At 42.2% G+C, this 14635-nt stretch overlaps 1 protein-coding gene across 7 annotated transcripts in view; it reads left to right on the top strand.

Moving 5' to 3' along the window:
• Positions 1–14207, top strand: part of DUSP22 (dual specificity phosphatase 22) — a 44427-nt gene extending 30220 nt beyond the window's left edge. For all 7 annotated transcript variants that reach the window (XM_056332457.1, XM_056332461.1, XM_056332460.1 and 4 more), the window contains 4 exons: positions 139–188; positions 5743–5817; positions 7334–7505; positions 10383–14207. In XM_056332457.1, the coding sequence (XP_056188432.1) occupies positions 139–188; positions 5743–5817; positions 7334–7505; positions 10383–10568 (483 nt within the window). In that variant the 3' untranslated portion in view covers positions 10569–14207. The remainder of the gene's footprint in view (positions 1–138; positions 189–5742; positions 5818–7333; positions 7506–10382) is intronic.
• Positions 14208–14635: the final 428 nt, after the last annotated feature.

Raw genomic sequence — 14635 nt, 5'->3', positions numbered from 1 at the left:
GATCTCTGCCTGTCTGAATAATGCTGTGCCTTCCTCCACGTCAGTAAAACTGCACCAGTTTAGAGCAGGACTTGTGCAGTTGTAGATAAATGTATTTAATTTGGCTATTTTCTCATTCCTTTTTGCTTCTTTACACAGGGAGTGAAGTACCTGTGCATTCCGGCTGCTGACTCACCATCACAGAACCTGTAAGTTTTCTTGAAAAATAAACCACAAACCCCCAGAAGTCCCTCAGTATTGTGATACCTGTATTACAATGAGCTGGAAGATCTGATTCTGATCTCTCTGAAGTATTACACTTGTGGGTTTTAATCTGTTAAAAAAACCACAGTAACACTTTATTCCAGGCACTTTGGTTCAGACCCTCTTTTTGTGTGTAAGGGTTTGTAGGGTGCAAATGCTTTTCATTTGTAGCTTTAAACTTCAGGAATTCCGTAGTCTGCTCCTAATTTGTCCCAGTTTGTCCTAGCAGTTGTCTTTTTAAATCTTTTTGCTTGGCTGTTCTTTTTTTTTTTTTTTTTTTATCACTATCTCCAGCCATTAACAAAAAGAAAATATTTGAAAGAGGTGTGAAGCCTTGTTCTTCAAGGGTTGAAATAAATTCCTCACGGTGAGCCTTCAAGATAAAGTCCCAGTGTGCAAACTACCCCTGCAACTATCTGCTCTGAACTTCTTGAAGCTGCCTCAGAAGGCCCCACTGCTCTTAGTAGGAGGCTGGCACAGCACAGAGTTTCTGCCCTGTGGTGACTCTTGCCTCGAGGATATATGTACTGAAACTAGGGTGTCCCAGCCTCGCTCTTTCTCATCTCAGCTAATGTTCATGAAACACTAAGTGACTTGCCCTTGGTTTTAATGTTTTGAGCCGTCGAACATGGCAAGTCTTGATTCCAAAGAGAAATCAAAACAGGTTTTGTAAGAGAACTTGGATGGTGACCAACTCTTTCTTCTCGAGCTCACTGTTTATGTTGGGGAGAGGTGAGGGGGCTTTCAGCCACATCCTGCTACCAAGTTTTGTAGAGAAACAAGTAGTTGAAAGAGGCCTGGTAGGTACGGAAGGAAGTGCAGCGCTGCTTTTCTCTCACATCACAGCAATATTCCGGCTTGTGCTTTCAGAGGATATTTTTAGAGCATGTGTTTCTCGTACCCTAGAAATATTCCAGTGTGGCATTTGTGTGGTGATTTGCCTTTTTCATTCTGCATTTCTGTCGTGATTTTAGGGGTGGAGGGGGAAACCTTCAAACCGCCACCACATACCCCCCCCGCCCCAACCCACAATAAAAAACACCCCAAACCCCTAAATTTCCAGGACAGGTCTGTAATGAGAAAGCAGACAGCAAACATTCTTTGTCAAGGACAATTTTTGTCGCCTCAATAATTAAATAAGAATAAAAAATGTTAAATCCTTTTGGGAAGGAAAAGAAATAAGAGATTAGAGGGAAACACTCGTATGTCCTATTAATTGTTTGTTGATATTCTGACATCTGTGGCTTTTCTGAAAATGTTTTGCAAATCTGCTTCCTTTGTTAATAGAGATCTGGATCAATTGGGAATGGAAATAGAAAGGATGGCATTTGTGATGAATGTTAACCAGTGTACAATTCAGCTGCTCGCTCACTGTTAATTTCAAGGAGTTATATTGAAAAACCACCTCTAGCACTTGAGCTGTCTGGCACAGTACCAAAGCTCTTAAAGCTTCAGTAAGAAGATACAATATTTGCATGAGTATTGTTTCTGTTATGCTGCAGGCATCTGAAATACTTGCTTTGGTATCAGGTGGCTGCAAGCAAATGTCATTACTTCTAATACTGATACATTTTATCACTTAAAACTTGATGAGTAACCGTTTTTTTTTTGTTTTTTTTTTTTTTTGCTTTATACAGTCAAGATCAAATCACGATGCTCACAAATAGCAGTGTTGCTTGCTTTGCACATACAATCTTCTGAAAGCAAGAGGAAGAAGCTGTGTGTGTTCAGACTCTGAGGATCTGTCACAGTCTTATCTAGGAGCTATTAACCGTACTGCCTGTGCCCTCTGTGGAGGGAGGGATAGCTGGGGAAAAGGGAAGGGAATTGGTCCCTCTGCAACATCTTGTGTATCTACCCTCCTGTTTCAAAAGAGGAATCCTGGTGGTATTGGGGGGTGGGGGGGAAGCAGTATCCTGTATTGCAGATCCTTGTGTTTTCTTAGCAATGGTTGACAGGCACAACTGACTAAATACACACTGCAGTCTTGTCTGTCTCTCCCAACAGCAAGTTTGTCAGAAGCTTTGCTGCTACTTTGCAGCTGCTGGCAGGTTGATAACATCCAGCTGAAAGCCTTTACCCACTGGATTCTGGGACTATGAGCTCTTAATTCCCTTCAGCTCAGTTTTTGTGAGAGGAAACTTCTGGTTTCTTACGTGTGTAATGCACATTTACTCCTAGTAAGCTTGTTTAGTGGAGCTCCCTTCCTCAGAGGAAATATAGGGAAATACAGCAGGGATTCCCCTGTTAACAGGTGGATGTTCACTAACGTGTCTCAGAAGCTTGATCCTACTCCCATGCTCTGCCCCTACCAAGCACAGGAATCAAGCTGTTGCTTTTGAGACTTGAGGTGCTTGCTGGGTGTTAAATCTTTTCCCTGGACCGTGAGAATTTTGCCTTGGACTACTGACTTCTCCAGAAATGTCATCTCCTATAGAACCTGTTGCTAAAAAATTCTGTAGAAATCAAATCTTCCCTTCCTGTCCTCTTCCAGCTAATTGTCACAGTCTACGTATTTCTAAGGAAATAACCTCCAGTGGTCAGGCTGTTAGTGGTGGTAATTACAGAAGCCACATAACCTATTAAGAAAAGAAATTTACGTGGATATTTGTTGCATTTGCATTGCCGAAGGGAAGAAATGTCAAGATGCGGCTTCCTAGCTGATTTGGATGCTTTCTTTTTAACCTTTGTGATATTTGTAGAAGTCTGACTAGCAACGAATGAATATGTAGATTTTGTATTGTAACTCTGCCCTCAGCCTAGTTTTGGGTTATCCAGCTTGCTTATATGTAAGTTTAGATAACTTTTACAATGTCCTGGTAGGAGCACTGTACTGGTGGTTCCTCCTGTGGTGGTTTCCCACTGTGAAGATGATGCAGTTCAGGACCCAGCTTTAAGCTGGGAGATGAAAAGCCAGATACCATGTAATAAATTGTCTTGAAGTAACTGTTCAGTCTAAGAAATAGGCTGCAAATCAACATATTTGTCAAGCGCTTTCCTGTTACTGATGGTGATCAACTGTTTTGTGGTTAATGTAAGACTCACCATTCTTCTTTGTGTCTGGCACTTGCCACGCAGCTAACTGGTCCTCAGCCTTAGTTTTCATGTAAATATGGTTTGTACCATCACTTTGAAAATTAGTTTAGTCAACTGTGTCTGCTGGAGCCAGCAGAGACCCCAGTACCATAGGGCTGTTTCTACTTCCATCACACTCAGGGTGAGGACTGCCATGGTTCTACAGAGCAGCACTGATTCTAAGTTTGGCTATTGCTCTTCCCGTTTTCATGAATGCCTGTGAACACACTGGACAGTGTTTCAGCAGACAAAGTGTCAGCAGTAAGGAAGGGTGAATAAAACTGAGTGGATGGAATTCACTGCTAACTACATTTAGTACCTTGCAAAGGCATTATGCTCATTCGCAGATACTTTTCAAATCAAAGCACTGAAGTGTTTAATGAAAACTTGTGCTAGACTATTGAAGTGAATTCAGTGGTGCTTGGAGCTGCACTGTTGGCCAGATTTCCTAGAGAGAAGGAGAAAAGATGGGTGTGTGAGAGAACTGGTATGTTGCCAATGTAGCCCTAACCAATTTTCTTTTGACTGAATCTGTTCCATCTCAGACAAGTGCTTCTCCATTGTGCAATAGCAATGCCTCCTGCTCACACAGCCCAACATCTTATTTGTCCTCTGAGTTCATTTATGTGAAGCTGCTCATGCCCCCCAGGTAGACCTGAGCACCATGATTTGGTAGAAGTCAGTCAGTGAAAATATTTTGTTGTGGCAGCCTGAGTAGAAATGCAGTTGTAAGGTTTTATCCCTCTTCTTCACTTATCCCACATGCTTGACCAGTTTCTTGAGAAACATAAAATCCTGAGTTGACATGTTGTCCTAAAGCTTGGGATTGCATTGTGCCTTGAGATTTTCCAAATAAGTCACCCAAGTCTTCTCCAGCTGTTCTCCATGTTGTATCCAGTGATGCAAGAACAGCCTTGGAGAGGGAGCCCTGGGCTTTGGGATCCCACTTTTTGCAAATTTCAAGTTAGACATAATTGCTTTTGCAAGTTCCACAGGTGCTGTCACACTATTGCATCGCTGTTGTCCTTCTCCATGTCCTCTTTATGCTATCAGCAGCTGCACTGTTGGGCAGGAAGGGACGCTTCCTTTTGTGTGGGTATTCCTGGTATTTGTGTGGCTGCTGGTGCTGGGCTGAGATTTATTTTTTTCTTTTACCCTTGTGGTATAATATTCACGCTGAGAAGGAAAACCAGCTTGAATACAGGACATTGTGTTTCATGAGTGTTGAGTGCAGTGTGCTCTCAGGTTTGTGTCTGCCAATAAGCCCAGTACCGCCGGCCCCTTAAGAAGCCCTTTCCTCTGTCTGTGTTGCACACGTTGCTACTGCTTGTGAACTTAAATTGAAAGAGCTGTCAAAGGCCACAGTGAACTCCAACTGTATTGAACTAAGAGGCACTGCTTGCACTGTGATAAATTGCAGGCAGTCCCAAAGGCTTTGCAGTCTGGAAGGCAGAGGCAGGGTGAGCAACTTGGGACTGGGATGCAGCGATGCAATGCTGCAGATTTCCTGAGATGATGACAGCTGCTGCAATGCTGCAGATTTCCTGAGATGATGACAGCTGCTGCAATGCTGCAGATTTCCTGAGATGATGACAGCTGCTGCAATGCTGCAGATTTCCTGAGATGATGACAGCTGCCCAGTTACTTTCCATCAGACTTGCCCCACTTAAAAGGAAGAGGCATGTGTAAAGCATAATGAGAGTATAAACCTTAATGTTTTTAAACAGAGTCTTTATCTTCTCCACATTTTCTCCTCCACTGCTTTAAAAAAGGTAGGTTGTAGGCCAGGGTTGGCTGACACCCTGAGTAAGGGCAGACAGAAGGGGTACTGCAGTCTGAGAGGAGGAGACTGGAAGGAGCTGAAGAAGCCAGGGCTTAATCAAGATTTTTTTCGTAGCACAGACTTAAAAGGGAGAGATTTCATGTTGCAAAGAAGAAAGTCGTAACGTCTAGATGTGTCCTAGTACATGGTTTGAAGGAGGAGGTGAAGTCAAAGCGTAAGTTTGGGTAGCAGGTAGTGGATGCCTCTGTGAGAGAGAACGTACCTTCAGAACTCTTCATGCGGTCTTGCTGAGTTTCATCTGACATCTGGACATACGGAAGGACACATGAGGTCAAGTTACTAGTCTAAGGAGGAATAGAACACAAACTGAAATACAGACTTGACAGTCCAGAACATTTGTTAATGTTTGCCCTGCTAATGCCTAAGATACCAGTTCTTTCTTCAGGTAGTGCAGAGAATAACTATGCCAGTGAGTTTTGCGCTTCGTTGGCAGACGCTAACTTTTATTTTGTAAGACCTGTATTCAGTTCTAAATTCTAGAAACAGTGTTAAGTGAGCTTTCAGATACATTTCTCTCTTTCTAAGTAGTGATTTTACTAAATACAGCACTTTCTTTATTCCCCTTCTGCTTCTGTTTTCAGGGCAAGGCATTTCAGAGAAAGCATCAAATTTATCCATGAGTGCCGGCTTACAGGTGAAGGCTGCCTAGTTCATTGGTATGTATGCCACTTGCTAAGAAAACTTGTTTCGGGGTTCTCTACCTTCATTTGGATGTTCATCATAATGATAAGTTAGTTTTCATCTCCATTTTATAGCAAAATCCTCTTGGACTGAAATGCCCCCTGTATTTGAATAGCTCCAGAGAAGATTTGCAAATGCTGTTAAAGCCTCATGCCAGGACTTTTGAGTCACTGGGGTGGGCAGCTGCCTGGAGATAAAAGGAGCCTGAGAAATTCTTCTTGACCATCTCTTTGTATCAAACCTTTGTGTAGGATTGACTTGACTAGAGATACATTGACTAGAAACGTATTATTTATTTTAATCACTGTATTTCTGAATGTGATTTCCATAATCCTAATAATTTGGTAAGTTTCTATGACAGCTATTGTGGTGACTTCAGAGGTGTTAAAGAAAAAATTCCTGTGAACAGAAATTTGATTATTTTTTTTTCTCCTTAAACTGCTGAAGCATTCAAATGTTACATTTGTTAACAGCTAGTCTGTGATTGGAGAGGTGCTCCTGGGACTGTAGAGAACAGAAAAGGAAATCCCACCCTGGGTTTTTTCTTGCTCTCTGCTATTGGACATACATCACAAAGACTATGACCAAGTGACATATCTGAGTCTATATCTGGAATCAGAGTCATCTTGTGATTTGAACACTGGACTTGTACACAGCCCTGAGCATAAAGCCTCAGTTTGCTGCTGACTCGTGATAGGGCTGTGCACATGTCACTTGGTCAGTCTCCATGTGTGTAAAACAGGGATAATTAGTCTGAATTCTGTTAGAGTTCTAAAAAACCTATTTGAATTTGCAAAGCATTTCAAAAGCATAAATTTTCTTAAAATGCTAAGTAAAGGTGCTTGGGACAAATGTAACTCAAACATACTATTCATACTCAAAATAGTAATAGTTGGGAGTTTTTGTCAAGTGCTGTCCAACCAGTAATAGCAAATGATTCTTACTTTATCCCAGTGTTTCACATGGGGAAGCTGGAGTCCTGAGAGTTGAAGTTGTGCAGTGCATGGGCAGCAGAAAGAGGAAAAGAACTCAGGCAACCAAATATACGTACTTTAGCAGTTCAGTTAAAGTTCGTTTTGACCCCATGAAACTGAAGCCTTTATTTGTGGTGGAGAGGGAAGGATCTTATTTTGCTGCTCTGATCTATATAAGGAGAAGAAAGTGGGTGACTTATTTCTAGATTATTAAAACCAAAATCTAACTTAGGACCTGTGCACTGTCCCCTGCTTTTGTGAAGACTCAATACTTATTTCTTCCTTCCCAGTCTCATAGGAATTACCACTCAGAACCCACTTTCTCTGTCTTGTCATAGATTTGTTCTGATACATTTGAAAAAGCAGCACCAAACCCCTTTTACTCAAATATTGTACTATTTCTTCATTGTGGCAAAGCGACACAGCAGCCTGCTGTGATGTTGGGAAGTGATGCTTTTAACTGTGATGGATGAGTTACAGCACGACTTCAGTTTGTTGTACCTCCTTTTTCATGCAGCCTTGCAGGTGTCTCCAGGAGTGTAACATTGGTGGTTGCCTACATCATGACCATCACAGACTTTGGCTGGGAAGATGCACTGTCTGTTGTCCGTGCAGCAAGATCCTGTGCCAATCCTAACATGGGCTTCCAGAGGCAGCTACAGGACTTCGAAAAACATGATGTTGATCAGGTAAATGAACTACAAATGAATGAGCTGTGAAACACGACACCAAGTCAGATCGTGGGCTATTTCTCATTATTTTGTGGCCTGGGTGGTTTATCTCACTCCCAGTTTTTGCTTTGCGGGAGTGGCTTCTTGGCTAAGCCTGCTCCACTAGGGAGGTGCAGCTAGAACTGAAGGCATCAGGGAATGCTGGGTGGGAGAAGAAATGAAGCACAATAGTGAAACATCTCCTGCCCAACTGTTCTCTCAGTCCAGTGACTGCTTCATGTGCAATAAGGCACAATACAAGACTGACACCTTTAGAGAGGGGTAAAAGCTAAACAGTGAGTTGCTTAGAACACAGCAGAAAGACAAACCTATAAGTACCAGTTGTATAAAAACAAGGGTTTCCCCTCAACATGTTCATTTGGAATAGTAAGCAGGAAAGAAATCATAATCTGATACCTTTGCTATCCAGGAGTTAAACTAGGTTTTCTTTATGACTTATATGTTGTGCTCCCCCACAGTTCTCTGTCTGAGAATAAATTTGCTGATATTTAGGGCAGTCTCAAATCCGACCCTTTTTTCTTCTTAGCCTTTGAAGGCTTTGTAGAACTAGGAGAACTGAGAGAACAGTAAGACTGCAAAGTGGTTTTCATAAAACAAAAATCAGTTTCTTACCCCTAAAAAGAACCATCCCACGCAAAAGACCTGCTCCCCGTGGGTGATAGGTGACTTCCACTTATGTTAACAAGCTACTGTGGCTGTCCCCTCCATTTTCCATTGCTCAGCACATTGCTGTTCTCTGGGCTTTTGTGCTTATTGTGCGGATTAAAAATCAACAACAACAACAGAGGCAAACCAAAATCGGAAAGCAAAATACTTGAGACAAGGGATATTGGTTTGGTTTTTTTATTATTCCATCTCTGTTGTTCTGCTGCAGAAAGCTCATAGTTTAGAAATTACCATTTGTTTTGCGTGATACACTTTGCAACTGTAAACATTTGTGTTTTTTTAATATTTAACTGAATGTTTCCTGGATCGTTTGGAACTGGTGTAAATGGTAGAGTAACCGATTTTTAAGAGACAGAAGTCAGAGGGGGACTTTCCAGACTTGTCTCCTTCCTCCCTTACAGTCATTTCTACTCTAATTGGTCTGGGCTAACAGCAATGACAATTAAGGCTATATGCAAATAGCCTGATAAAGACAGTAACGTCTCTTTTTTCATCCACCATGGACGGCACACTCTGCCTTTTTTTCGCTGAGGGGGAGGCAGTAGGTTGCAAAAAGAAATATCCACCTGTAGTCACTGGCTGGGCTGTAGTTTCCTACTGTCTCTTAATAGCGACCACATCCTTAGCAGGTGTCTGTTTACACACCTGATTTCAGTGGAATAATGCCATCTGCTGAGGGTGTGAACTTCTTTCTGATTTCTGCAGCCTGGGTGTTTTGCTGTGCCACTACAGGGTGGTACTCTGTGGGGGTTCTGGAATGGGGTCCTTTAGATCTTGGTCTTGCAGGAAGGGGTTTAGTCACTGAAGTCACAATGTGGTTTGCACCAACTCCAAACTTCCTCACAGTAGCCTGAGGCTTCAGTTTTGACTCAGGACCTTATGATCTTTTAGGAGTGGGAGGGAGTAAGTCTGTTGAAGTCTTGTCTCCCAGTGTCCTAGTAAATGATCTTTATGGAGAAAGCTGTCCATGAGACCCAGACGCAACAAAGCTATGAAAGTTAAGGCTTGCAAAAGGAACATTATCTCCACTGGGATGGAACAGTTGGGGTCTGTGTCTACTTGCTGCTTCTGCAGAGAAGAGCAACAAGAGTGTCAGGAATGACTTAAGTGGACTCAGATTCTTTAACTGGTAAAGAAATGACAATGGATGTGACAAAGGTCTATGAAGCTGAGTGGAATAGAGAAATAGAACAGGTGTGATGTCCACTCTTTCCTGTAATGTGAGATGGAGCTGTCAATTGGCAGGTGCTAATCAAGGAAAGGGGGGAGTTTTACACAATATGTGCTTATGGAGCTTGTTGGAATCCATATATATTGTGGTAAAAATTTGTGGATTCAAAAAGTGATCTCATGATAGAAAAAATAATTTCTTGCTGTCAAACACAAAAATACTGCCTCAGCCTCTGAAAGTACCTGAACTGAAAATTGCTGGAAGCTGAGGAAATGACCAGGGAAGAAGTCCCAGCATTATTGCCTTGCTATTGTCTGATTTTTTTAAATCAGCATTTTCATCTGGCTACTCTCATCCCAGAATATAGAGCTGGACTGACCTTCAACTGGACTTTGTATATCTGTTACCATATGCCATATTCCGTCATCCGTGTTAGTAACGTATAGAGTCCTATTCTATAGTTCTCAAAGCTCCTAGACTCTTTTCTTCCTAGAAAGATACCTTTCCTGATATCTGCGGTGTATTTTCTACTATTGGTGTTTGTGGCTTCAGGATAAAAAACCCATATGAGTGGTTCACTTCCTGATCTGCAGCTTTCTTGCAGCCTGTTGTGGCTTGCGTTAGTTGGCTGATCGTGTTAGCTTCCACGCTATTTCATCTCACTGTCTGTTTATGCAAGAGGAAGGGGGAGCTTTTAAGTCCAGGATGTCCTTGCCCAGTGGGTGGTCCTTACTCTGCATTACTCCAGTCAGCCAAGCTGTTATGCAAGTGTGTCATTTTAGGGGGATCTAAGGGATCTCGGTGATTTCAGATGTGTTCCTGTGCCTGTGTATTCTGTGCTGCTATTGGAGGACGTGCATTATTTGGAGTGCTTTTCTTTAAACTGTTTGTGTTCTTAAAGGCTCTTGAAATCCTGTGGGACAGGAGGCAGTATTACTTCTGCATCAGTCTCATGTTATTGTTCCATCAAATTGTGTATGTGTGTTCAATTTCTGCAGTTCAGGCAGTGGCTGAAAGAAGAATATGGGGAAAACTCTTCTCAGGATCTGCAAGAAGCCAAAAATCTTCTGAGCAAATATAAAGAGCAGGCAGAGTTGCAGCAGAATACTGGAGGAAGACAGTGGAATAACAACTTCTCATCTGTGCCATCTCTCTCATACAGCAACTACACAACAGAGACCTAATCCTAGGAGGTTGATTTTTTTTTTTTTCTTTCTACCTTTGAAAAACATCTTGCCATAATTTCCATCCCATCTTCAAGACTCTCAGCAGTAAACATGCAAGCAGTTGATTTGTAGAAAGCTTCTTGATGAAAAAACTACGTTATGTGTATGTGTATGAGTGTGTTTCACACAGTTTTGTCATTTGGGCAGGATCAAGCTCGGTGTGCCCGCAGACGTGATCCTGTTCCTGTGGCTGAGCCAGTCTGTCAGCCAGCCACAGCTGTTATCCCCTTGTGCCCACATTGCCTGGCATTTGCTGTGAGGTTAGCTCAGCTCCTTCCCTTGTAGGCTAGCAAAGGGCTCAGATGAAGTCTGGTGATTCAAGCTGTGGCAGTTTGACATCTCTGCGCTATTCATGTGTCAAAGATGTTATTGCACCTGAAGAAGGGGACTCAAGTCTGTGTCTCTGCTGCTCCTGTTCACAGTCCATTGGCAAGCAATACTGTGGAGGTGGGCTTCATCTCGAATGCTAGGCTGAAAACTGGAGCAGGTGAGCTATGGGTACACGTACGTTTCTACCAACAGTAGCATGTAGGAGAGAAGTGGGACAGACAGCTCTGAGTAATAACATCTTCAACTGCCACAGTTGTACTGCTTCAGTGCACGTGAGACAGAGCTGTCAGTAGAACTGCCGCAGACCAAAAGCACCAAGACTGTTACCACAGCTCAGCTGACGTGCAGTGATTTAAGCCGTGGTCCCTTGATCGTGCTTCTGGTCTCCCAACATAAGCTTCTCTGGAGAATAATTTATCCGGTCTCCAGTGCCACTGAACGTCATTCCCTGCGGAACACGTGCCTCTTCAACACACGCCCCTGCGCACATGATAACGTGTCTCCAAAGAGTGGGCTCGGTGTGAGTGCGAGCACCTGCTTCTTTGCTTGTGCTGTGGTTTGCTCTTTGACTTCAGCTACCTCAAAAATGCTGTTCTTGTTGTTGTGGTTGTAAATGCAACCTTGAAAATTGCCTTGTGTAATCTTAATCTGACACTGAGTGAAGTAAGTGGGTGCGTGTGCGTGTGAGAGTGTGTGCGTGGCGTGTATATTTCACAAATGTCTGTATTTGAGAAGTTTATTGTTTTCTTTTAAAATTGCCCATATTTCTCACTGGTTTGAAAAATTCAGTTGTTTGAGTTCAACTTTCTGCCATTTTAAAACCACTATGTATTTTGCTGTGATCAGATTTGTAGGAATGCATTTGTAAAATATATTTTGAACTAGGTTAAAGCTAGGGGCTGTACTCCACTCTTGGTAACGTTGTGTATTTCTGGAACGGAGCCATTGCCTGACTCAAGTGTATTGTAAGAGCGTAACTTCAAATATGTCACCAGGGATGCTGGGCAGTGTACTGATTTCTGAGGGTGTAATGGGGGGGTGACACTGATGCCAAGATCACGATTTCTTGTCTTTGACTCAGAGGAAAGAAGGCCTATTTTTCTTGAAGATTCTAGAAAGTAAGAAATACTTCCCAAACAGCCAGGGTAGAAGAACAAACCCAAACCTCTCATTTGTTTAAACGTGGTGTGTATTGTGCTGAAAGCTGAGCACTGAGGGAGACAGAGGCAGCATACTAAATAAGATTGTTGTATCTTTCAATTTCTTTGGTACTCTGACCTCCCATCCCCTTCATGTGATTTCCAGCTTGCTTTGGGTGGCAGTGAATTCCTTGAATTTGGGAGCAAGGCTTTCGGGGTCTCTGGCTGTTAAATACCTGTAATTAAGCATCTTCAGGAAAAAAAAATACATTATGGCTTGTGAAACGTAGATCTTGTGCATCAGTAATTGCCAAAAAGGAAAAAAAGGGAACGGGGTGGAACTGTCCTGTTCCATCTGAGTCCAAGCCTGCATCAGGGTTCTCATTGCACTAAGTGCGCTCAGCATACTGAGCACAGCAAGAGTAGCATAGTCGTGTGTTGCAGTAAGGGATGCTGTTGGATTTGGGAAAGGTGCTGGAATTGCTTTTGTTTTCAAGCTTGTAGCTAAATGAACCACTACCTATTTGGTATATCCAGCAGCCTGCTCTGTGTTTGCCTGGTAAGAGAAGTATTTAGATCTTCTTGAAGTTGTTGATCTGCAAATAACTGGCTGTTTAGGGATTCCAGCACAGCAGTGCCCACGTTGGCAGTCCCCTGTGTGCTCTGAGGGCAGATGTGGTGATTGGAAAACACTTTCCTCGACAAGAGGGTCTGACTTGCATTCAGGATGCTGGTCCATTTGTTCAGCCCTCTACTCATAATAGGATATGTTGTGCAACTTCAGCCTGTCCCCAAAGGGCAGCTTTGTTGGAAGCATTCTGCCTTTGCTCTTGCAGGTATCCAGTCAGTCCATCCTGTAGCTGACTGTCAGCACTGTGTATCCCATAAAACTTTTGGCACTCTCGTCCTTGTGGTAGTAACCCTGCGAGTGCTGGTAAATTGGTAGTTCTTCTTTCTGTTCTGACAAATACAAGGCAGAATAGGAGACATCTGTTGGTGTTCATGTGTCTGAGATTATTCTGTACTGTTCGATTATTTCATAATAGTTTGGTTATTCCCAAAAAGTCAGTCCTGCAAATAGGATTTTTAGGGTTTTTTTTAGAACTGAATTTGGCTTTAGGGCCATATAGCCACATCAGTGTGCGTTATGCTGCAGCTCGAAAGCAGATACAGGGTAAAGCAGGAAGATGGAGGGAGTGCCATGTTGTCAGCGAGTGGAGGTGCTTCTCTTTTTGAAAGACAGAAGAGGTATTTTCTGTAGTCTTGCTTCTACATCTTGTTTAGTGGTCTGTACACACTGCATTTAAGTGGTAAAAGAGCAACAGCAGTCTAAGAAAACTTGGATCTGGTTTGTCTATGTAGAGAGCAGAATGATAGTTTACTACTTTGTTACCACAAGGTGTAGAAGAGGGAGTAGTTACAGTTCTCACCTTTGGCCCTTTTAGAAAGGGAGGGGAGCTAACACAGACTGAGAACGTGACATGATTTGTCTTCCAACCAGCCTTTCAGTGGCAGTTTGTAGGACTTTCCAGCTATCTGGAACACGGCTAGACCCCAGTCCATCTCTTAGTAGTTGGCCTTTATAGTGTAGGTGATGCATTCAGTTATTCTGTTTCCGTACTTTAAAACATTGTCCTCGTTTTGATGTTCACTGGAAAATGTATAAAATTTATAACACCTTACTGGATATCCAGATTTGAAATGTATAATCGATTTATTATTTTTTTTTGGCTAAACTTGATACCCATGTGTGATTATAAGCAAATGTTTAGTGTTATACAATATAGGTAATGGGTAAATGCATTAGTATTTATTACCCTGATTTTTAACCTGGAAAGAGTTGCTTCCTTACATTTTGTGGTTGAGTGGGAAGATATGGCAAATCATATCTCTGTTTTTTAAAAAGGATAGTAATAACATTGGTTGCTATAATGGCCACTGCCTATAAATAAGTCAGTGAAAAATTATAGTAATTACTTCAGCTAGTTTAAAAACTCTAAACCTGGTAAGCTTCTTGATTCTCTGTCTTCCTCTTCCTGGGCATCTTAGTGAAGCCTTGATTGCTTTTTCCAAATGTTTGTATTTAATACGTTCTACAATTTTTTTATAAATAAATGTTAACACCTGATCTGCTTGTGTATTTCTTGGAATCAATGATAGTGTCTGGAAGACTTCTGCTCACTGTTTGTATCCCTGCAAGAGTACAAGACTAACTCACTTTGGTTTTTAGCTTACTTTTTTCTCCTGCACGCAGACTCCTTGAGATGTCCCCTCTCTTCAGCAAGTTCTTCCAGGTGAGTTCAAGAATCTGCAGCGCAAGAATCTCTTGATAGTAGTCCTACAAGAGGATGTTGCATGTTGCTTTCTTACTCACTGTTGCTGGCCCATCATTGTGACAGGGTATGCAGTGAATCCAAGTTTTTTTTTTATTCTTTTGAAACACCTTCTTTTCCATAGCACACTGGTTTAGGGCTTAATTGGCTGTAAAACTTAGCTAGTTTACAGACCACCAAGACTGAAGGTTCTCAGTAGCTGTTTGTTGGAGTAAGCTGATGC

Source organism: Falco biarmicus, chromosome 3 (assembly GCF_023638135.1).
Source record: "Falco biarmicus isolate bFalBia1 chromosome 3, bFalBia1.pri, whole genome shotgun sequence".
In the NCBI taxonomy this organism is placed as follows: Eukaryota; Metazoa; Chordata; class Aves; order Falconiformes; family Falconidae; genus Falco; species Falco biarmicus.
Note: the sequence above shows the minus strand (reverse complement) of the source record. Positions and strands in the feature narration are given on the sequence as shown.